At 36.1% G+C, this 26,423-nt stretch overlaps 1 protein-coding gene across 1 annotated transcript; it reads right to left on the bottom strand.

The window, feature by feature from the left end:
* Positions 1-1,099: 1,099 nt before the first annotated feature.
* On the bottom strand, positions 1,100-25,397 carry eef2b (eukaryotic translation elongation factor 2b). The gene is made up of 13 exons (XM_056446406.1): positions 25,294-25,397; positions 22,882-23,096; positions 20,075-20,256; positions 18,137-18,348; positions 16,387-16,565; positions 15,840-15,945; positions 15,495-15,747; positions 9,181-9,376; positions 7,278-7,644; positions 6,837-7,190; positions 4,880-5,062; positions 4,555-4,687; positions 1,100-1,483 (listed from the first exon to the last, which is right to left on the bottom strand). Exons 1-13 carry the CDS (start codon positions 25,294-25,296, stop codon positions 1,290-1,292), a joined length of 2,577 nt encoding a protein of 858 aa, XP_056302381.1. The 5' UTR covers positions 25,297-25,397; the 3' UTR covers positions 1,100-1,289.
* Positions 25,398-26,423: the final 1,026 nt, after the last annotated feature.

Here is a 26,423-nt window from a genome sequence, read left to right as displayed (position 1 = left end):
GGTTTGACTAGAAATGTAGTTTACCATCAATACTAATAATTTAGTCATTCGGCAAATCTAGTGCGAACCGCTGTGGTTTAAAACCCAATCCTACAATGCAAATAAGACTGCTCTTTACAGAAAAGGGTGGAGCTGTAACAGGGTATGTGCAGGAACTTTAAAGGTCATTTTAACACCTTTTTAAGACTTTAAAGAAGAGAATATTTTAAGTCCTCATCGCCACTTCAAGTTCTAATCAGTATCAAACCTTAAAACTTCATAAATAGATGTAGTTAAATAAATCAATGGAGCAAAACAATGCAACAGAACTCGGATCGTGGTTGTTTTCAGCCAGTTTAAACTCGTCATTCTCCAACCAGGAGTATGCAAACAAACATTTTAACATCGGTTTCGCTCTATGTGGAGAGCATCACATCACCTTCCCACTTTGTCGGAAATTATGGGACATCACCCTGACGGAGGAGCTTGCCGCATGCGCTTCGGCCCAAACCAATTGTGTGGATCGAGCACGCTGTTAATACTAGGAGGAAAATAAATATATTTATGCTTTTTTTTTTGGAGTCAAACACTTAGAACGCTTGAACAACGTTTAAGACCTCATAAAAATGTGATTAAAACTTAAAGGGTCTTAATTTTATCAATTGATTTATCGACTTTTAACACTTTAAAATCCCGTGGACACCCTGTATAAGTGCTGTTCAGGTGTGCTTGATGCTTCTGTCAATGTCGCAGTTCATCTAAAACTCCACATCTATAATCCTCTTAGTCTATGCTGACATTATCTTCAGCAGCTCAAACACTCTAATGGCTAATGGACAGACGGCTGCTTCTCACTCAGGGCTGCTGTTTATGCTAATGAGGGAGAGATGTGGACTAGTGGGCGGGGCTTTCCCCCTCTTATGACATCATATAAAGTGAGAATGTCTATCAAAGTTTTTCTGCAGACTGTTTAAGCCTGCTTATAAAAGACTATTAGAGGCTGAATATATACACAATCACACATACAATGGTGCTTAAACATCCTCTAAAAGGGATTCTTGAATAACAGCTCCCCTTAAGGATGTTTTATAAACACATCAGCAAATGAAGAGTCAGATACTACAGTAATTTTCCATTTTTATTATTTTCTCTTTAAACGTAGATGGATCCACTTGATTCAGCCGCATGTATGTCTGTGTGCATGTGTGTTTGAGTGTTTAAGGGTGTGTTTGTGCCCTGTACAGTCCAGTGCCCTATTAAGGGGCCTGTCGTGAGGAATGAGACACAGGAATGGAGGAAACAGGAAGCGTTTATAACTTGTCCAGGAAGTTGTCGAGTGCTGGGATTCCCTCCTTCAGGCCCTTGCGTTTGCGAGTGTCAGCCACGATCTGGCAGGGTTTGGAGGTCACGTCTTTGGGGTCTCCGGGCAGGATCTGCCAGTGGTCAAACACACACTGAGGGAAGGCCTGACCGCCGGTGTTAGAGCGCAGATCTGCTGTGAAACCTGAACACACATACGAAGCAGATTTAGAACACATGTAATAATAAAACTGAGCATAGGGCTCGGCCAGAATGATCAGATTTCAATTAAAATCATCTCATATCTTATTATACACAAGTCACAATATAATATCTTCACTCAAAAATAAATCATTTCCATATGTTTAATTAACGACTTATTTCAAATTAATAGAAGGTCACTTGTTTATTTTTACCATGACAAGGAAATTCACTATATTTTTATTTACATTATGGATTCTGGAGTCTTATTTCTGGCAAATATATACAAAAAGCAGGTTTATAACATTCAATGATGAAACAGCATAGGGATGGGCCAAAATAGATTACAATACAAGTCACCTCATAGCTTATATTAAATATAATAATAAAAAAAAGTATATTATATAAAAAATAATAAAAATATATGTATACAAAATAAATAAATATTAAAAAGTTGTTCAAGCTACTTTTTTTTTTTTTAATTTAGAATTCAATTTATTTGTTTAACTTAAGATCCTATAATATTTTCTATTATGGGTTTGAGTTTTTTTTTTTTTTTTTTTTTTTTTTTTTTTTTACATTTGATGAAAAGGATCATATAGATGGGCCAAAAATATATTACATCTCATATCTTATATATAAAAACAAAATCACAATAAAAAAAAAAATAAATAAAAATTGCAGCTACTAATTAAAATTCATTAGTTTAACATGGCAAAACTCTATAATGAAAATATTGTGGATTTCCCTTTTTCTTTCCAGTTTCCTTCACTTCTTTAATTAGTGAAGTTTTTTTCCCCCTGGCCACCATCACAACCGACTTGCTTGGATCAGAACTTGTGGAGCTGCGCTTCAGTGTATTTGCTCTACAGTGTCTGAACTTTCATCAGTGAAACTCTAAACCCCACTGAACTAAACTTAACTTTAATTCTGAAGACGGGACTTTACTAGAACTATGGTAAGCTGCTTTGACACAATCTACATTTGTGGAAAGAGCTATATAAATAAACACGAATTGATTCTTGCAAAAAATAAATAAAGCTAGAATTGCTAAGATCAATATTTTCCTCCCCTATAAATGTTCTCTTCAATTGAATCAGAAAGAGCTTTATTGCCAGGTATGTTCACACATACGAGAAATTTGTTTGTGACAGAGCTTCTACAGTGCAACAGGATTACAGAGACAGGACAAAAAAAACAGATAATAAATATGTATTTTTTTAAATAGAAGTAGTGAGTGTAAATATACAGATTGACAAGTGTATGTACATGTTTATTACTATATATAACGGTACAGATTGGCTACAGAAGCTAGCATTAGTTATTGCAAATTGTTTATATAAAAAAAAAATGTATTTTTTAAAATGGAGTTGAAAGCTAAACAGCACTTAAAATATTGATGTTTGCCATGTGTTCAAACGGCATCAAACTGGGGTAAAACACCAAATTCTTGATGTGTAAAATACTGCAAATTAATTTGGTTTTACAGATTATGGAGACTTGTATCTTATATTTGGAGGGGGGGGGGGGGGGGGGGGGGCGGGGGGGACCCTGCTAAAAAGGTCAACATTTCCCTCAATTTTCAGTTGGCTACAGATCAAAGTGCCTTCAGCTAATTGAAATGTACTACTACTACTACTACTACTACTACTACTACTACTACTACTACTACTACTACTACTACTACTACTACTACTACTACTACTACTACTACTACTACTACTACTACTACTACTACTACTACTACTACTACTACTACTACTACTACTACTACTACTACTACTACTTCGCTATTTTAGTTTGTCAACTTTGATCTATAACTGTTTATTAATACTTTATTTTTCTTTTACATTTAGACAAGCAGCAAATAAACATGTAAAAGTCAGGATAAAATGTACATTAAAAGGTTTATTCAGTTGATAACCCTGCTCAGTCTCTCACTACAGCCACTGATAAACCTGCCCTGCTTTACTCTGTGATAACCACCGCCTGGATGTACTTTATCCCTTACTTCGCCATTGCTAGTATGTTTTACTACTTGGTTATTGGTTGAAAGTTCATCTCCCTCAATGAAAGTCTGCAGCTATAAAAGACTTGACCACGAGTCAGAAGACCTTTTGTTCCAGCAAACAATGTAACGCGGTGCTTGCTAAAAACAAACAGTTACGGTTTCGGCTGATTCTGCAGTCTGAAGTGAACGTGATGAGAAAGCAGGACTGAACACGAACATAGAAAAGATGAAGCTCTATTGTGTCATATCTATTCTTACTGTTGAACGGCAAGCAAACCGAAGTGGCTAACTCGAAGGGCTTTTAAATGCACTACAAAGCATTTTTTCGGGAGTTTAAACCGCTAATAGATGGCCAAACAGACATCTTTGCTAAATTCGAGCTGTCAGTGAAGATCTATAATAGATTAAATGAATGATAGAGCATAACATGAAACAGACAGTCCATAGGATGGATCTCATATTGCACAGCACTACGTCTAACAAGAGTCCAAATAGACTAGTCATCAAATAGACTGGAATTAATGACTGCACATGTGAAGTATGGCTAATCCGTAATATCGCACTGCTGCAGTCGTGGTACAGCAGAAAAGTTCCTTGATCATATTGAAATAAGAGGTAGGAACTAGACTCATTCTGGTATAATAGGTTTAGTATATCGCTTTACACAATCATGATATTACTACACTAGTTAAAATCTGAAAAATTTAAGTTGTGAATACGTTGAACAGTATATAAATGGTTAACCTGCAGTTATACAGTATATAGGGTCCATCCAAAAGGGTGATGTCTGTGCAACAAGCTTAAATTGTCCAAGTTTATAGATTAATTTAATGCCATATGAGTAGCATTGACTATAATCATGGCAACACTTAATAAAATATTCAATATCTATTTTACAATTATAAGTTTGTCATTAATAGTGCAAAAAGCAAAACAATGTGATAAGTTCATAAGTTGCTTCAGTTTGATCGATAATTCCTCCAGAAGACCAATTGTTGAACTCTCAGGAATCAGACACAAGACTTGATCAGTTTGATTGATTGTTCAATCAGTTGAATACTCACCGAAAGACTCGTTGACAGGCAGGTAAGCCTTTACGACAAACATAGGTGTTCCCATGACTTGAGACTCCTCAAATACGTGTCCTCGTTTCCTGTTCAGCACACCGTAGATGCCACCGACAACCTGTTCTGGGCACTGAGGACACAAGAGAAACACTGGTGAGAAACTGATCCTTTAACGCTTTATAACAGAAACAAGCTGATGACTTAATTCTTAACTGCTGAAGCTTTCATTTCAAATTCACAACGTACATTTTCCAATCACGTGCAGCCCTAATGTTGATATATTTATTAAATATTGGCATGTCTGAATAAGGCAGCGTCTCACCTGGATCTCCACAAGGTAAATGGGCTCCATGAGTCTGGGCTCGGCTGTGAGCTGGCAGGCGTACAGCACTCTGCGGGCTGTGGGAATGATCTGACCGCCTCCACGATGGATGGCGTCCGTGTGCAGAGTCACATCGTGAATGTCAAAACGAACGGCACGCATGTTCTCCTCACACAGAGCTCCCTGAGGACAGACATGAACAGTCACTCACAAATACACAGATAATACTTCAATTATACTACAAGCAATATTGAAGACACTAAAATATATTTTTTTTAATTCATACTTATTTTAAAGTTAAAAATTGAAATGCGTATGTATTGAAATATATTTTTTATTTAAATGGGAAGAAAAATAAATTTAAAAAGGCCAATAATTTAAAGAAATATAAAATTTAAGTGACAAAATAAAAATGAACAAATTACAAAAAGATAACTTAACCTCTTAAAGTGTTATTTTGGGCTTTCCGTCTGGATTTTACCTACCCAAATTTAAAAGCGTCCCAAATCCCCATGCACAAGTGTAAAGGCAAAAAGTTTGGTGTATATATATATATATATATATATATATATATATATATATATATATATATATATATATATATATATATAATATATATATATATATATATATATATATATATATATATATATATATATATATTATATATATATATATATATATATATATATATATATATATAAATAAAACTTTGAATCGATAAAAGGAGGTCAGAAGGGATTAAAACAATTGTATATGTTGTCTGTTATAATAAACTCCTCCAGAAAGAGGCACTTTTTTTTTTTTTACTCAAATTTGAGAAAGTGTATCTTTTAGGTTCTGTGTGGTCTAGGTTGCTGTAATTAATTTTGGTGGGCTCTGCACATGTCAGTAAACAGAGGGAAGAAAGAGGGAGAAAAAAAATTAAATAAAATAAAAAGGTGTCTCATAATCGATGCAAAAGTTATTCTATTCCAACTGATGAGAAAACAGAACCACTTATGGGGGTATTGGACCGGTATGGAAAATGTAAAAGATTTAAAGAATGCAAAAAGTAAATGCAGTCACTGACCCAGTACCGCGTACACAAAGCTTATACATTATGGCACTAGACAACTAAAATGAAGTTAATACATCTCATGAGACACGCACAAAAATAAATGTATTATTAATAACAGTAATAAAAAAAATATATATAAATAAATATAAATCAGTGACAATTAAATCAAAGGAATAAGTAAAATTTAAGTGACAAAATAAAACTAAGACAACTTAATTTCAGTAGTTTAGTGCCATATGGTATATTAAGTTAATACATCTCATGACGCTAAAAATAATTTATTTGGAAAAACAAAACTAGTGAAAAAATTAAAATAAAAACCGTCAAGTTAATATTCCTCTTAGCCAGAGGTTCCCAAACCTTTCAGCTCACAACCCAAAATAATTCCAGGCTTTTATTTTTAATGCATGCGAGCTGTTAAGTGTTCAAGTTGAACATTGTGCTGTAAAATCAATCTGCTGCAACCAACACTACACTATTGCAGTGTCATTAATCTAGCGTAATAACCCCAGGGGTCGCAATCCAAATGGGGAAAAAATAAAAAAATAAAAAGGGGGCTGATGGCTTTTTATTTAACTATTAAATACCCTTTTTATCTTCTGCAGGTTATGGATGAAATAAGGTAATTCTAAAAAAAGTTTAATATTATATATATTTTTTTTAAATATATAATAATAATAATAATAATAATAATAAATAAATAAATAAATAAATAAAATCACCACCTAGCACCCCCCCCCCCACCTTCAATTGACTAAACTGATGTCAGTGCCGGTCTCAGATATATGTGGTAGTGTTTATCCATCCTGTCAGATCAGAGTGGTGCATGATTTCTCCTCATAGACCAGCAGGACATCAGTCAGCCAAAATAGCAAATAAAAACTCAAATCTCCTCACTTCTTTTGTGGCCCACTGGAATCCAGCCACAACGCTGTCCTTGATCTCGTTCAGGTACTGCACTCCTTTGGTCACGTCCACCAGCATATTGGGGCCAGTGCCGTCAGGGCCGAAGCACCAGATCTTTCGGGCCTCAGTGACCTCCCACTCGTATTTGTCGGCCAAGTATCGAGCGCGGGTCTTCAGCTCCTGTCGGGATGAGACGTCGCCTTTATCGATGTCCTCAGCGAGACCGTCTGGGAACGGCCGGGCCTTCATGTACAGACGGTTGTGCTTATTGGGGGATTTGGACAAACACATCTGGTCGGATTCTGCGCTGACCGTCTCCCTGTAGGACACAACTGGGTCTGATTTCTGCAGGAAGAGGAGAGACGATAAAAGTGAATATTGGTCAAACCCCTTCTGTTCAGGCGCCATATTTTAGAGACCACAAGCACAAACCTTGAGTGGAATGCAGGCATGGTCCTCCTCCAGATCTTTAAGGCAGATTTCCAGGTGGAGTTCTCCAGCGCCGGCGATGATGTGTTCTCCAGACTCCTCAATGATGCACTGCACCATAGGGTCGGATTTGGCCAGACGCTTCAGTCCCTCTACCAGTTTGGGCAGGTCAGCAGGGTTTTTGGCCTCCACAGCGACTCTGACCACAGGGCTGACGCTGAACTTCATCACACGCATGTTGTGGGCCTGATCGAAGGTGGTGATGGTCCCGGTCTTCACCAAAAACTGGTCCACGCCAACCAATCCTACGATGTTTCCGCAGGGAACGTCTTCAATGGGCTCCACATAACGTCCCATCATCAGAATGGTCCTGGAAGAGAGACAAGCATGCAGGGTCAGAAAGGAGGCATGCAACCTTATAAGCAAATTTGTAAATGCTCATTAAAATTGACAGTCTATAATAACAGTTGATAGTCTTTTTAAGTCTATGCATGAAAGTTCATCTACTTAATGACTAGGCATTAAAATAGGATTCCTAAATATTTAGTTTCTTTTAAACTGCTGTTGCCAAAAACGGTCCTAACACTTGTACAATCCTTCATCCTATGACCATCTGTAGAAAGAATTGTCTGCAGGTTAATTTATATTAAAATGTTAGAATGTAATAAGCTGTGCATATCTTTAACTCTGATATTAGTGAAATGTACAGATAACTCTAGCTTTTTGCATGTACATATCTGTGGAGAGTTTCACCACAGTGTGGGAAAGCAACATTCTCCTACAAAAATGCGTGTTGGAAAGTTTGTCTGTTTAACTTTGGGAAGATACAGCTCAGTGAGGACCGAACACTATGCTACTTCAATTAAAAACAACTGTATAGAGTTTCTTCTGTTGAACAAAAGATATGCTGAAAAATGTTAAGAAAAAAAATAAAGCACGCCCATTGACTTCTATAGTATTTTGGTTGCAACATTACTTAGAATCTTTTGTGTTCAACAAGATTCATAAGCTTTGACCCACAAAAGTAAATGAGGATATTTATTTTGGGATGAAGTACACCTTGATTTACAAAAAAAAATTATAAAAAATAATTTATTAAATTGGTAAATTATCAGTTAAATTAATTTCAATGATTCATTTAAAAATGAGCCAAGTCCTTTTCCCTAATAAATCACTAAATCAAAAGGAAGATATAAAAGATAAGCCATGTTGCTATAAGATTAAAAGCTCAGCTTCTGCTAGTCTAAAGAGAATCCTCCCAATATTAAACGATTGGTAAACAGTTTTATAAAAAAAAAAAAAAAAAAAAAGAAAAGAAAAACCGCAATCTTGCAGCTCGTATTCAGGACTTGGTATAGTAACTTTGATTATTTGGCTCAACACTGTTATGGCATTATAAAACCCATGTAACGAGAACTGTGAACGATTCCTAAACGTTAGAAACCTGATGTTGAAATGCATGGTCTTTTTCATTCCTTTAAACCTGGTTTTAAAACCTTAATCTGCTTTTATTGGTTTAAGATTTTATAATTCTTCCTTTAATTCCCTTTTGTTGTACTTTGAATTACCACTGTGAATGTAATGTGCTAGATAAATAAACGCGCCTTGTATTGCTATGTAGAGAACTAAATTGTGGACTTGTTAAACAGGTTTCAATCAAATTAGTGACTAGTTTTTGCTTTACCTGACAAATCCTGAGCAGACAGTTAACTTAGATAGTTAACTTATTTTATTTACTTGGGTGTTTAATCATTCAGAGCTGCCTTGAGTGGTTAATACATTTTTAAACATTTAACATCCCCTTTACATGCATGTAAAATCTAGTTATTAAATTTGATGGTTTTGCTAACTTAAAGATTAACTCCGGTATTAAAACACTAAAGATGTGCAAGGAAAGCTGCATCACCTCTGAATTGGCTTCAGATAAAGGTCCTCTTTCTTTCCAGGGGTGTAGTTTGGTCCCATGATTCGCACTTTCAGACCAGTGGATACAACACCGGAGAACACACGGCCGAAAGCGTAGAAACGACCCTTATCAGTGGTCGGCACCATTTTTGAGATGTACATCATTAGAGGTCCTTTCGGGTCACAGTTCTTGATACCTGGTAAAAAAAGATCGCAAAAATCAATACAAGGCAACACCCTGTTTTAGCAGTCTTTCTGATGGTTTCAAAATCAAATTTAAGACTTCATTAAATTAAAGCCCTAGATCACAACGCTGGTTTCATTTATAGTTGTAACACAGCAGTATATTCAGACTAGCAAAAGAAACTACCAAAATAAACACCCAAAACAAACATTATTATAAATACAAAAAACTGAAGTGATATTGGAGCATTTTCTAGACTTGAGCTTTAACTCTACAAAGGTGAACATCCAAAAATGGCAGCATGATGTGGGTGATTGTTCATGTTGAGTGTTCTACATATTTTGCCAGATGTGCATTCTTATACAGCAAAGGACAATGAAAATTAAATAAAATGAATTTGCGGGACTTCCGGTTATGGCGGCCACCTGAGAAGACGTGCCTCACGCTGCTCTGCCCTAACTACTATAACTTTCTACTAAAAACATTCGTATACGCAACAAAACGTGTTAGAATAAGGTTGGTGTGAACGCCAAAATGTCGAAGTCTGCCAAGTTAAATAAAGAAAATAGTAAATCGTCAAGACAGCCGAAACTAACAGATTACCGCGTCTGTGGTGAAACACAGAAGGGTAACGATGAAGCCGCGGTGGATGAGTCTAACGGAGAGGCCACAGTTGAAGGAGCGAAAGCGGACGATATACTGGCTGCTATAAACTCCCTAAAGACGGACTTTTCATCAAGATTTGATGGAATCTTGGCGGCGATTGAAAGTATGAGAAAGGAGATAAGTGATTGTGGTGAACGAGTGTCGCAGGCGGAATTGCGGATTTCAAACGTAGAGGATGACGTTGCCAACCTGCAAACCAAAGTAAACAAACTGGAGTCAAAGAACAAAATTTTGGAGGATAAACTTGTGGACTTAGAAACCAGATCGCGTCTAAACAACTTGAGATTGGTGGGCCTCCCGGAAGGCGCCGAGGGAAGAGACCCCTGCTCCTTTTTGGATAAGTGGATTCCAGAATTACTGAATGGTATCGCTTTGCAGTCCTCATGTATCATCGAAAGGGCACACAGAATCGGACCAATGAGGGACCCAAAAGCGCCGCCGCGAACGCTGATAATGCGGTTCCTAAACCACAAGGATAAGCAGGCAGTCATCACAGCTGCACGGGCCAAACAAGACATTCGGTACAAGAACCAGCAAATAAGGTTTTTTTCTGACTTGGCAACTGGAATACACCAACGGCGGAAGCAGTTTGACCCAATACGTCAGGAACTGCGCGACTTGGGGATTCGACACGGAGTGATTAACCCAGCCAGGCTGCTGGTAACATACAAAGAACAAACTCGTACTTTTCAAACGGCAGACGAAGCACGAGAATTCATCAACAAAATTAAGGAGGACACTTGCACCAGTTAAAAAAAAAAAGAGGTTGGAATATTTAAGAATGAAGCTATTGAAAGTGCATTGATATCCGAAACCTTTATCAGGTAATCAAAATATATTGTAATATCTGAAGCCTATATCAGGTTATACTATTACAAAAAAAAATAAATAAATAAAATACTAGATAGTCAGACACAAAAGGAAATATGTGTGAAACTGATAGACTACAGTAACATTATACTGGTTGCAGACGAATGTTAATTGTTAAAATATGTAGCGGCAGTGAGGGTTCAGTAAAAGGGATTACACAGAGTGGTTTGACTGATCCTCACTAGTGTGGAACAGTTCTTAGCTATACCAGGAATCAGGATGTTTCTAGGGGAGATCCCACAGAAGTGGGAAAGGTGTAGTTCATGTTCAATGTGTTGGATGTGGGTTCGTGCATCCAAGTTCGTCGTGCTTCTCTGTATTCTTATTTTCATAATACAAGGTAATCTATTTTTTTCTTTTGTAAAAAATGTCTCAAGGAGTATCCCTTAATTTTGTTTCCTGGAACTGCAGAGGCCTACAACAACTTAAAAAAGTGAAACAAGTCATGAACAAACTAAAAGATATGGACTCTAAAATAGTGTTTCTACAGGAAACACACCTACTAGAAAATGATATTATCAAAATAAGGAGGAGGTGGCAGGGTAGTGTGTTCTCAGCATCATTTTCATCCCAGGCTAGAGGAGTTGTGACCCTTATTCATAATACAGTACCATTTCAAGTAAAACAAATACTTAAAGATAAGTTTGGGAGATATTTAATAGTTCAAGGGTCTCTCCTATCAGAATGTTTAAATCTGGTAAATGTCTATGGCCCCAATACAGATGACCCTAAATATTATGTAGATTTATTTTTTACGCTGTCAGCATTACCAGGATTATTTATTATAGCTGGAGATTTTAATTGTACTCTAAATCCATGTCTGGATAGATCCACAGGATTGGACGAGACACATAAAAAAAGTAGAGCAGAAATTATTAATTTAATTAATGAATTTAATCTGCTGGATATTTGGAGAGAAATGAAACCACAAACAAAATCATATTCTTGTTACTCAAATGTGTTCAAGACATACTCTCGAATCGATTATTTTTTAATTTCCTCAGAATTACGAGCCAAAGTTCATAACAGCTTCTACGATAATATTGTGATTTCAGATCACGCCCCATGTTGTATAGAATATGTGGATAGAAAATTGACAAAGGACCCAACTAGATGGCACTTTCAGCATAAATGGTTACAAGATGAAAACTTTGTGACATATATAGAAAAACAGATTGAAGATTTTTTTGAAATTAATACTACACAAACATCTGCATGTATAAAGTGGGAAGCTTTTAAAGCTTTCCTCAGAGGGCATATTATTAGTTACGTAGGTTCAAAATCAAAAAAGATAAAAGAGAAGAGAATACAATTGGAACATAGAATAAAAACTCTTCAAGGAAAAGTATATGAGAATAATGATCCACAAATTCAAAATGAGTTAATGATTTTGAGGGCTGAATACAACAAGCTATCTGCTTTTAGAGCTGCCTCCAGTCTTTTGAGACTAAAGCAATCTTTTTTCGAGCAGGGAGATAAATCAGGTAAACTTTTAGCATGGCAAATAAAACAATTGGAGACCAAAACACCTATTACAATTGTAAGGGTAAATGGAAAGGATATAGTGGATCCTGTTGAAATTAATGATGCCTTTAGAGACTATTACAAAGAACTATATGAAGCAAAAGGTAAAACCAATCTACAAAATCAAAAAATGTTTTTAGATGAATTGCCTATACCTGTCCTTTTAAATGAACACAAAGCAGATTTGGAGATGAAAATTAATATAGAAGAAATAGAGAATGCTATTGACAACATGAAATCAGGTAAAAGAGCAGGACCAGATGGTCTCCCAATAGATCTATATAAAAAATTCAAAAATAAATTACTAATTCCACTAATGGAAATGTTTCTGGAGGCATTTCAAAAAGGTAATTTCCCACCTACTATGAATAATGCTTTGATTATTTTATTGCCAAAGCCTGGTAAACCCTCTAATAAATGTGAAAACATGAGACCTATAAGTTTGTTAAACTCCGATCTTAAGATAATATGTAAACTTTTAGCAAACCGGCTACAGAAATCATTACCATATATTATTAATAAAGACCAAAATGGATTTATAATGGGAAGGCAGGGTTTTCATAATGTAAGACGGGTATTGAACATTATTCATAGTAGCAAAGAAATATCAGATACAGCACTCTTATCATTAGATGCCGAAAAGGCCTTTGATAGGGTGGAATGGCCCTATCTTTTCAATGTTTTAGAAAGATTTGGAATGGGAGATAACTTCATAAAATGGGTTAAAGTAATATACAAAAATTCGACAGCAGAAATCCTAACTAACAGAAATATTTCCAAACCTATAAAAATTGATAAAGGATGCCGACAAGGTTGCCCACTCTCTCCTTTGCTGTTCACACTAGCAATTGAACCCTTCGCAGCTGCAGTACGCTCACATCAGCAATACTCTGGAATAACGTTAGGACCAACAGAACATAGAATAGCCTTGTATGCTGACGATGTCATTCTATTCATGTCAAAATTAAGTAAATCGATTCCAGCTGTGGTACAAATAATTAAAACATTTGGCAATATCTCAGGATATAGGATCAACAAAACAAAATCCTCCATATTAATCTTAAATTCAGATGAAAGAAAGAATCCAAATGTAGAGGCATCTCAATTTGGAGTTGTTGAACAGTTTAAATATTTGGGTGTACAGATTTTACCAAGATTAGAAAATATTGTTGATGCTAATTATGCATCTTTAATGACAAAAATTAACGAATCAATTGATAGATGGATGTCACTACCAGTTTCTATAATTGGAAGAATTAATATTTTAAAAATGAACATACTACCCAAACTACTTTATCTATTTCAAAATATTCCATTACCTCCACCTTCAGAACTGTTTGCAAAAATAAAAACTATGTTTGTTAGATTTATATGGAACAATAAGAGGGCAAGATTGCGTTTGTCTTTGTTATACCTGCCATATGACAGAGGAGGCTTAAAATGTCCAAACTTACTATGGTACTACTGGGCGGCACAGCTGAGGTCTATTATGTTCTACTTCTCAACAAGTGAATCTCCACATTGGGCAGAAATGGAATCTTATAATTTAAGCTTACCTCTTCCCTCATACATTTATTCAGACACGGCAAAAAAACTACGCAAACAAACTAAAAACCCAATTGTAAAACACATGTTAAATGTATGGTTTGATGTACAAACATATCTAAAAAATTCACATTCACTGTCTCAATTTAGTCCAATATGGGGTAATCGGTTTTTTGTACCAGGAAGATCAGATGCAACATTCAAATTGTGGGAGTCGAAAGGACTTAAAATGATTCAAAATCTTTACTTGACAGATTCAGATAGAATGATGTCCTTTGAAGAGTTGAGGCTTAAATTTAATCTCAATAGAAAACATTTTTTCAAATACCTTCAATTAAGAAGTTTTGTTAAAGCAAATCAAGATAATGATCTTAATAGACCTCCATATTCCTCTTTAGAAAACATGATGATAAAAGATAATCTGAGAAAAGGTATCATATCAGAATTTTATGGTTTGCTGACAATGAATTCACCTGAAAATTCATATAGCAAGTTGAATGCATGGAAGGAAGATTTGCAGTCTGAATTTTCGGATGAAGATTGGGAAGAAGCCTGCACTAAAGCTCACACTATGTCTATAAATTCACGTCTTAAACTTATACAATATAAATGGATAATGCGGACATATGTAACACCAGTACAATTAAATAAATATAATAAAAACATACCAGATATTTGTACAAAATGTTTGGAAGCTAGAGGAACCTTGTTTCACTGTATTTGGCAGTGCACAAAGATTAAATTATTTTGGGAAGAGGTAAGAGTCATAAGTGAAAAAATTATTTCAAAACAAATCCTCCTCGAGCCAAAGCTTTTTTTGCTGGGCTTATATCCAGAGGACTCGAATTATAGTAGAAGCGAACAAGTATTTATAGACCTCAGCTTGCTTTATGCCAAAAGATGTGTAGCTTTGCTATGGACAAAGATGCAAAGACCAAACGCTTCTCAATGGATAAGACAAATGTTGTCAAGTCTGCCATTAGAAAAAATAACTTACATACTAAAATCTAAACAGCGTGTATTTGAAAATATATGGAGTCCTTTCATTAGTTATATCAAAGAAGTGGATATAACAGAGGAAGAAGTTGATGAATAATTTTTTGATGGACAATGCAGTTCCAGCTTTATAGTTCAGTATTGATACATTCCTCAATATATGTTTGCTGTACTTAGTACTCAGTATGATTATAATTGTCATGTTTGAATAGATTACCAATAACAACAAAAGAGGAGCAGTTTTACTTTTATTTATTTTTTGTTTGTTTGTTTGTTTGTTTTTAATATAAATATGTATATATCCTTATTTTTTGTATAATTTGTAAATGCAACAAGGTTAATGTTGGAAAAAATGTTTGAAAAATGTTGTATTTCAATGTGTACAAACTGAAAATGAAAAATAAAAATATTATGGAAAAAAAAAAAAAAATGAATTTGCAAGTCACATCAAGGATATGCAATGTTAAGTCTGGATTACAACTGCCTTTAAGACTGTGTGGAAACGTTGAAAAATTGAGAAAATGCCGTACCCATGGCAGCCTCATCATCTCCAGGTCCTTCATAGAGCAGCTCGCAGCGGTACTTCTGTGCGGTGACGGGTGAGGGCAGGTGGATGGTGATCATCTGCAGCAGAGCCTCTCCGGCAGGCAGCCAGCGGCGCATCACTGCCTTCAGCAGGGGTTTGCCCTCTTTATCCTTATCCTCTGTGTCCAGCTTGATGTCCAGCTTCTCGATCAGTTTGGCGGTTTCCTCTTTCTTGAAGTTCATGATGGCATCGAACACCTGAAGAATGAAGACGTGAGGTTTGATCACTTGTGCATTTAAAACCTTTTCAATGGTGTTTGAGGGGCTTTTGTTTGAAATCAAATGCGTACCTTAAAGATGGGGTCCAGGATGAGCTGGGCGAAGGTACGGGGCAGTTTCTTTCCATCAGGGCCATTGGCGGACTTGCTGAATTTACCGGTGGCTGGGTCAAAATACCTGAAGAGCAGCAGACAATGAGTAACTAAGTACACCCAATGACCCATTCTTATTCTCAAATCATTTGAAGTGATAGTTCACCTAATAAAAAATTAATAATTCTGCCATTTACTCCCACTTCTCCTTAATTTTGGGGTAGATAAACTTTTTTTTGGGGTGAACCATCACTTTCAGCACACTTTTAGACACTGATATTCAGGCGTTGATGGATCAAAACATTAAAATGCAACACTGAAGACTACAGCAGTGACAGTGAAACATTTAGCTTTGAGTTACAGTAAAACCTCATTTTGATTACAGAATTTAAAGAGCTTTGAGCAATATTTTACAGAAAATTAATGCCAAAATGTACATTTAGATCTAGCAGTGCATTAAGCAGAAGATGCACATGGTTTTCCTGCACTTTTATAGCCTTAACTAAAGCATCATAGTGACTCTCACCTGTCACCCCAGAGTTTCTTCATCATGTCCTCCACTTTCTTGCAGCGGTCGGCTGGGCTCAGCTGGGCTTCACCTTTAGAAGCAAACTTGGCCACGTACATCTCAGCAAACTGCTTCAGGGTGAAGGCCCAACCGTGCAGACCAGATCCGAAACCCACAGTTCCAATCACTGGATCAATCTGAGAGAAAACAGCACAAATTGTTAATTAACCAGCTCTAACATAATTGAACTCTAACTCTGGAAATAATGATAGCTCTGTAGGTCTCAGATATTGTGGTTGGTTTATCCATCATGACATCAGAGTGGTGCATGATTTCTCCTCACAGACCATTGTATACTATTAAAGAGCAGGTCATATGGAATTTGTGTGTCCAATAACATTTTAAAAAGGCATGCATATATAGATTTTTTTTTTTTTTTTTAATTGAGATGCACCTCTTTTGCATATTTTCATCTTTTAGATGTTGCCACGCATCTCATGTTAAATTAAAACATAGGAACTGAATTATGGTACACCATTTTCTCACTGTTAACTCAAAGTCTGGAACGATATATAATTTTTTTTTATGCAATGATTACGGTAGGAAAGGGGTAATTCACTGCTTTCAATTGTAAACAAAAACAATAAATAAATAAAATAAATAAAATTGTAAATAAATAAAATAGATAAACAAATGCATCCAAGGTCAAACTGCAATTCTCAAAATATGCATTTATTGATTTATAGAATAAAGGTCCCTCCCTTCCTTAAGCAAACTCCGCACTGATTGGTCAGATGGTGGAGTCAGTTTTGATGGGCCTTTCCGCATTTATGCACCTGGGGCCAGTTGCACCAGCAGTACACAAGTTAAAATGTAGACTAGTTTTGACTTAAAGGGACTCAAAGTTATAATTTTTGCACTATTAGATTGTTGCACCACTGAATTTAGTTCCAACTAAATATTTACAGCAGCCAACTAGCGATGCAGGTATGTGCATATGAGTGGTTCTAGTGAATGACAGTAATGTATTATAAACATGTAATTTTTCATAGGACAGTTATATATAGATGCATTAGTTTAAATAATTTTAAAAGTTTATCAATTCACAAGCTTCTTATTGGATATTGCATCATTCAATGCGACTGTGCATGACTTTACGAAGAGCTTATGACCTACTATCTAGTTTGCCTTAACACGTGGTGCAACCGAAGGTCAAATGTAGTTACAAACTAGCTAGTAGTTACTAAGCCTATAGTGTGGACTTTACATTCCAGTTAAGAACTAACGATCAGCTGGTGCACCCCTACACTGAACTGCAGGAGAGCAGGGATTATGGATATTACTGAGAGAACCACTTATGGCAATTTAGACTTTCCTCAGTAAGAGTATCTAGGTTCTCATTACCATGCGTTAATGCGCATTTAAAAGAAAATTGAATGTTATGAGTTGAGGCGAAATTAAAACCAAAATATAAATTAATGCTTGCTAGATTACCAATAATCTACAATCAGCTGCTCCAACAACTTGATGGAAATGCACCTAATTCACTTATGGGAGTTCATCATCTTAAATGATCTGCTTAGTTTTAGGATAGAAATCCAGCGAATACCTTAAATTCATCATTCTCTTATGTTTTTTGGGATTAAAATTAGGAGACTGCTTGGATTGAAGACCAGCTGTGTTGAAAAACAAAATTGAAGATATCTTCCAAAAATCCACATAACCTGCTTTTTAACCCCCCCTCCCCCCAAGGACTGCATGTTCTCACCATGATGTTGCCCATGGGTCCGCCCTCGTCCTCTCCGTAGGTGGAGATGATGACGTTGACGTTCTCCACAATGCGCTGGAAAGTCTGGTACAGCTCCTCGGGCTCCAGCTGCAGCTCCAGCAGGGCTCGGTCCATCTTGTTCATCATCAGCACGGGCTTAATGCGCTCGGCGATGGCCTGTCTCAGCACCGTCTCGGTCTGCACACACACACCTGACAGAAAAAAAAAAAAAAAAAAACACAGGCATCTAAATTTACATGGTCTCTCAAATATGGCTTAATTTTTATTTTATCGTTTGAAAGACTGATCTTGTGTTATATTCTACAAAAGGTGAACAAACTCTGTTTAACCTAATTGCATCACAAATAACAACCCTAGGAGTCAAAATGCAAGAATGGTTTGCTTTAATACATGATAAAAATAAAAGCATCTGCTAAATGGGTTTAAAATCCTGTTATCACTTTCTATGGCTTTTCCATGGTGATAAAATAAAGTTAAATTGCTGGTTTTACAATCATTTTAATCTGAAGCAAACTGTATTTGATTTGACCATGTAAAATATCTATTAAAAAAGGGTAAACTGAATTATTTCTCATTAATAAAACTAATAAATAGAAGAAATGCACGCTTCATGGATAAAGGATTGATAATAGAAAACCATCAGTGATTATTAAAAGGGATAGTTCACACAAATTAAGTGTACTAACCCTCAAGCGATATGAGGAAGAAAGCTGGAAACTAACCATAGTAAGAAAAATACTGTGGCAATCCGTGGTTACAAGTTTCCAAGAAAAAGGAAACTTATTTAAATGGTCTAAAACAAGTAATGGTGAGTAAATGTCTAAAACTTTTGGGTAAACTAACCCCTAAACTTTATCTTGTGCTTAAACCATTTCAAACTAGCTAAAATAATGTCATTTTAGGTGTATATGGACAAGTAAATTATTTTTGTTGCTTAATTTAAACAAATGCATTTCTTAAGTGAATGATAATGTCAGTCAGAAGAGAAGTTAACGTCCTGCATATCACTGCATTTCAAACACCCCACAAGAACTATAGTTTTTGCAATTTGATGCAAAGATAATGCATGCATGAATACATATAAATGCTCAAGTCTTAATACACATTTAACAATTCAAAATATTAAAAACTTAGATTTAAGATGCTGATGACCGTTAAACAAGTAAAAACGGTCTTGTGAAAAGGTTGCAGACGGTTTAAACCATCTGTATGCTACCATTTGTAAAATTGATGAGATGTCTTTCAACAAGCTACATTTCCATCCACCCATTTTTATGTGCATAAATTAAGTTGAAAGACCAAGATGCTCAAATTTGGAAAAATATGCATAAAAACAGGCACATAACTTGGGATAAACGTGTTATATGATAAGAAAAGATGCGCATAAAGTAAACACTTTTACCGCACAAATTCCAGTATGCGCATTAAAAAAAGGTCATGTGACTTGGTTATTAGAGATCATGCGATGATGAAAATGTGTGAGAATGGACAAACCAGCAGGCTGAGCACATGGACCAATACAAAATTTCAGGTTTTACATTAAAACACCTTAACCTTTTTAGTATCAGCTTAATTACATGAATAATTACCTCCAGAATCAAGGGTTTGCGTTTCATGTCTCATGCCTTCACCACACGTTCACTATGTGTCATTTAAGTCATTAATATGGAGTCATTTAATAAATCTAATCCAAGTCATTTAATAAAGAAAAGACTCACGCAGCTTCTTCTAGCACAGCAAACTCAATTTTTACTGTTGATATTTGGCCAGTTAATCAGAAAGTGGCTATTTTGTTCTGACTCGATGGATGGAAATGCGGCTTTATCTGCATGTCTTTTAATTTGCATTTTTGGATGGAAACACAGCTACTGAGGCTTAAAGATTGCATGATATATTACCACAAAAAAAAAGGCTTACCAGAGACACAATCCACCACAACCAGAGCTCCATCTGTGACACGCAGAGCAGCCGTGACCTCTGAGGAAAAGTCCACGTGGCCAGGGGAGTCGATCAGGTTAATGAGGAAACCAGATCCATCCTTACACTGCTTAATGAAGGCCATGTCATTCTCCGTCAGCTCGTAGAACATGGAGATGGCGCTGTGGAGGCACAACACGGGGAAAATAAACAAACAGCTCTTTGTATGGCAGTATTAGACCCTCAGATTGCCTTTTGTTCCTCAATTGCTCATTTGTGGGAGCTTTGAACACAGTTGGAGTTGGGCTAGTAATTAGGGCTGCACAATATATAGTTTCAGCATCAATATTGCAATGGGCAAATCTCTGCAATAGTCACATAGCAGGATGTCAAGCAATTAAAAGTGGATTTAAACCATTTGGATTACAAGAAATCAAGTTTGCTACTTGGATTATGTATACAATGAAGACCACAGTGTTTTACATTTGATTATAGAACTATCAATACGGTTAAACCACCGAAAACCATAAAGCACTTTTTCATCTGTGCTGTAAATTTTATATACATCTCATAAAATACTACTTTAAGCAGATGCACAAAAAAAAAATCCTTAAATTCTTGCTATGAAAACTCGCACTGAAGAACACACGTTACTGTTCATCCTTACTAGTAATGCAATACAGGATTGCCTTTTCTAAAATCTACAAAATATAAACAACATGTATTTATTAAGTATAAAAGTTTATTTAGGTTAAGTTTTTAAAATTGGTTTGACCAAGCAACTAGGCCAACACAATCTGTACGCAGAAATCTGCTAAAAAATTTAGCCCATCATTCTGCATGTGTAGATTTATACTAATTGGTCATTTGTGGGAGCTGTGAACTCTGTTGCCTTTCTAAAATCTACAAAATATAAGTATTTACATTTATAAAGTATTGCATTTGGTTTAATCATTGCTTGAAGTTAAAATTTAGTTTAAGTACTTTGGTTAATTATTTTGAGAGGAAGTTTGAGTTTAGGCTAGTCATGCAACAGGTTGCCATTTTAAAAGCTACAAAACACAGTTATGTGCATTTAAACAAACCAAATAAAACTTCTAAATTAACAAAATATGTTTAACTAGTCATAACTAGACCACAAAATCTGCACGCAGAAATCCAGACTTTATTTAGCCCATCAATGTGTATTTATGTAAATTGATTTAGATTTACACTAATTGGTCATTTGTGGGAGCTGTGAACTCAGTTGCCTTTTCTGATATCTACAAAATATAAGTATTTACATTTATAAAGTATTGCATTTGGTTTAATCATTGCTTGAAGTTCTAATTTAGTTTAAGTACTTTGGTTAATTATTTTGAGAGGATGCCCCTCGGGCAACATCTAAGGTCAATTAGAAGTTCCAAAAATAGTTCGAAATTTACTTGTGCTTGAAAAGCAAGTTATATAATAAATCAACCCATCATAGAGTAAAAACAAAAATAAAATATTGAAAATGCAAACAATATTTTATTCAATTACAATAATGTAAAGCTCTGCCTTTTCATTCATACACTATACTAACTAAAAAAATGGATCTTTAATGTACACATTAAATAAGTTAACTTTTGCTTCATGTTTTAAGTTGTTACTATGCCCTTACTCAAATTCACAGATTTTACAAACCTCTGCAAAAAAAACCCATACATGCATCCAAGGAACTGGTGAATATCATTAAGTTTGTTTTAATTGCATCTCTTTGAGCGTGCAAACTAAACTGACAACACAATTCCAGTACTTTGACAAAGTCCATAATCCAGCCTCATCCACATTGCTACCACTCCCTACAGGACATCATTTATGGTTATGCATTATCACATTTAATTGCAACTCAAAATTAGGCTTGAGGTTTTAAAGACCTGGTTTCTATATTTAGTGATGATAAAAGCTGTTATGATACATTTATAAGCATTTAGATTGATTTAATTGCATTTTAACTACAGGCGTGCCTTAAATACCCTGATATCTCCAAGATACACATTGCATGATTATAGACTTGACACTTCCTTGTATTTCAGGTTGTCATTGGCAAAACTTAGCATTCAGATGTAAAAATTTAACAATTTTAAAAATTGATCCTTGACTAGTTTTGTGGGTAACATTACAAGCTTGTGAGAAAATCTGTAGCAACAACCGTTACACAGGTGTTAAAGACTACACAAAATAATAATAATAATAAAAATAATAATAATAATGCATTTTATTTAAGGCGCCTTTCATGACACTCAAGGTCACCGTACAGAACAGCTAGAACAATCAGTTCAAATTAAAACACAATAAAAACAACAAAATACAATACAAACTTTTTTTAAAATGCAGTCGGGTTAAAGAGAATAAGCTGTTCTAAACAGATGTGTTTTGAGTTTGGATTTAAATTGTGAAAGTCTAAATTACGAAGACAAATAAATGGCACACACCCCTTAAATTATCATTTGAAGCAGATGACCCACCAACAACATCTAAGATTAAATTAAATGGTCCAAAAAGTTAGAAATTTATTTTTGTGCCTGAAACCAACAGTTAAATTATATATGTAGCTTATCAATAGTTTACATAACATAAATTACAAACAAAAACAAATGAAATGGTTAAGTATTGGCATTAGTGTTATTGTGTTATGGAGCATCATACATCAGAATGACTTGCCAGAAGGGAATCTGCATGAAGTCTTTTAAGCCAAAATTAGAAAATTCTCTGATAAATTCATCTCTTGTTACAAGCAGTGCTGGAATTCACATTACAAACGGTCCCATTCTCAGTAATCTTACGTGGATTTGATGGTAATGCAGCGCTCCTGCTCGTCTTTGCGTGTGTCAGTGAAGCGGGTCTCTCCGGCGCGGGCGGAAGCAATGATTCCAGCCTTGGACACCAGAGAGTCGGTCAGTGTAGATTTCCCGTGATCCACGTGCGCAATCACAGACATGTTACGGATGTTGGACTTCTTGTCCATGATGGCACGGATCTGGTCGACTGTGAAGTTCACCTGGAAGAGCAGACGGCAGGGAGACGTTTGATTATTATGTGGCCTAATGCAAATTACAGAAGATCTGACAAAACTTTCAGCTCTATAACGAATTCAAATGCTTCATTTATTAAATAAATTCTCTGTACAAATCAGAACACTTAAACATTAATACTGTAGGCTAGAGATATGCATCAGTTTTAGTATGCATTTGCTGTCATTGTTACAAATCTTTATACTAAGAACTTTCAACGAGAAGAGATTGATAAGATAGACCTCTTATAATATACAACAGATGATTGTTATTTACTGCCATGTAAGCAAAAACAAAAACTGATAGCGTTGGTACATTATCAACTTAATCATTCTATTGCAATATGTTATGAATGAAAAATAAATAGTTAGCAAAAAACTAAATCCATGCTATTTCCACATTTATTGATTGCAAACGTGACCTTGATCTTAGAGGCTGATTTATACTTCTGCGTCAAGCGCATGCATATGCTTCGGCGCAGCTGACGTGCAACTCAAAAAAAAAAGAGCCGCGTATCGCAAGCTCTGATCAGTCGACTTGGTAGCGCTGACGAGTGTGATGTGGCAGGTATTCACAAGTGTGGAGTCCCGTGAAGAAGCTCCGGATGGAGACTACCGTTTTGGGTTTACCTTAGGATTAGAGCACGTCCACAGATTCCGAATTTGAGCCACTTACACATTAAGCGTTCAGAAAAAACACCAGCGAAAGAACTCGACACAGAGAAACAGACACCTACTGCCAGCTAGCGCTTCGGAAGTGCATTGCAGAGCAACAGAAACAGCGTGCAGAAGTATAAATGCACGCCTATGAGCAAGGCTTGCGCCGTAGGTCACGCCGATCACTTGACGCAGAAGTATAAACCAGGCTTAAGTTGAACAGGTATGTTTATGAAACTAGCCAAAAGTAGGTTATTTATGATCGTTCATAAAAATCATTACATGTAAAGTTCATGCTAAGTAACTCATAAGATCATAGGCATCTTAACACATTCAATAAAAACACGATTTGTTAATTTTATTTGTATGTCAACAAAACAAGATAGCATAGATACTATATAAATCATTTTTCTATAATCTTGTTAAGGATTAAAAAGCCATTCTCAATTGACTGGACAACCGAAAATGGCACTTATTGACAAAAACCTGTGGACACAACGTTCTCTTTACACCTAATAGGTGGTAAATGCAGGTAGTTTTGGGTAATTTCAGGTTTGGAATATAAACTAACTTAAACTTCCACCTGTGAGAAACTTGAGGGCTTAAAAACAGAAGATTTGATTAAATGTGATGAGTATGTATTTTAGTAATTTAAATACCCATGTTTCAACACAGAAGTCAGCATTTCCAAACGTGTAAACTGACATTGACACATTTCACATACATTCAACACACGTCACGTGCTGAAGGTGACTGTCTTACGCACAATCTGGTAATAAATGCGTCAGTGACGTTAGTGTTTGTTTTTGTCGCATGACAACGGAAAGACTTTAAGCTAAAGCCCTGAATGAAACACGCTTAAATATTCATCACTAGTTGCGCCCTTTACGCCGCCTACCGGAAGCAGTTGCGCAAACAAAAGACGGCCATGTGCGTGATGTGGCTCCGCTGATGAACCGCACACGCGGGACCGGGAACGCATGAACACGTGACAGCTGTTCGAACACACCCGACACCTGCTAAACCAGCCGGTAAACCGAGAAAAAGCACACAGACTCACATTAAGTCACGGAAAACACGCATATTAGTGCTGAAACTCGATTATCACTATAATTGGTTACAAAAATAAATCGAATTTAAGATTGAACAGATTTTACACAAGCATGCGATGCTTTCCACAATACGTGGCACGGCGAGCTAACATGCTAACAGGGCCCGGAAACCGGGAGCAAAAAAATAATCACTCAAAATTAAGGGATAATATATCGGTTGTTTTATTTCTCAAAATATAGTATACACAACTCATGCTTGAGTTTGATACAGCGACATTAAATGAAGTAAAAAGAAATAAAAATGAGTCACGCCGCTACACATCGGCTGCCATTTTGTTTTGTGGGAAACAGCTAGCCGGTCTTTTTCCGCACACATCTGGCCGAAAATCCCGTTAATCGTTCAAAATAACTGATCTTAACGCTCAATCTCCTCTCAGAGCGACAGTATTAACGCAGTTGAAATGTGTGATACGCACCATTTTGACAGATGTTCGTGGATTCGCTCAGCACTGATAGGAACAGAGAGCACGCTGCCTTCCGCTGGTGGGGACAGGCAGGGAGAAGGACGCGTCACGCCGCTGCTTGCCTTTATATCAGCACCGGCTTTCCCTCGACGTCATGACGCAAACACGCTCTTTCTCTCGCTTTCTCTGCCAAACACAGCTCCATCTGGCGTTACACAAGAGCAGAAAACACAGAACACAAAGTACAACATAAAAAAACAACAACATGACCCATGACTGAAATATGGAGGACAAATAGACATTCATTCATTCATTTTCTTTTCACCTTAGTCCCTTTATTAATCAGCCGCCTATTATATATTGTGATGGATGGTCTGATCATTTTTACTCTATTATCATTTATATTAACATTTCATATTTCTTTATTCAACCTTTTAAACATAAAACACCTATCTCTTTATAGAATAAAATAGTATTGAATGCCTTTTGTTGACACTGTACACATATACAATGTACATTACATACATGTGCGATGATGAGACTATCATCTCACTCCTCAGTCCAAATATATTCTTACAATACAAATCAAACTAAACAACAAGTTACAGTAGAAATACCTGATAAATAGTAGTGCAAAAACAGGGGATGAGAGGGGCTCGGGTGAGGTGGAGTAAACAGTTCTGAGGTAGAACGAGAGATATTTATACTAGATGTAATACAATGAAATGTGTATTGCATAAAGTCCAGTGAATTCAGTGGTGTAGTCCTAAAACAAGATGGTGTACTATTACCCACCCAACCCAAATTTCAAAAGCCAAAGAAACAACGAAAGTCAATGTTTCTTTCATTCATTAGCAATTTATATTTATTTAGCATAAGTTACCGCTATGACCCAGTGGCGCAGTAGGTAGTGCTGTCACATCACAGCAAGAAGGTCGCTGGTTCGAGCTGGGTCAGTTGGCGTTTCTGTGTGGAGTTTCCCCCACAGTCCAAAGACATGCGTTACAGGTGAATTGGGTAGGCTAAATTGTCCGTAGTATGCGTGTGAATGAGTGTGTATGGATGTTTCCCAGAAATGGGTTGCAGCTGGAAGGGCATCCGCTGCGTAAAACATGTGTTGGATGAATTGGCGGTTCATTCCG

Source organism: Danio aesculapii, chromosome 2 (genome assembly GCF_903798145.1).
Source record: "Danio aesculapii chromosome 2, fDanAes4.1, whole genome shotgun sequence".
Taxonomy (NCBI): domain Eukaryota; kingdom Metazoa; phylum Chordata; class Actinopteri; order Cypriniformes; family Danionidae; genus Danio; species Danio aesculapii.
The sequence above is the reverse complement of the archived record's forward strand: the minus strand, read 5'-3'. Positions and strand labels throughout refer to the sequence as shown.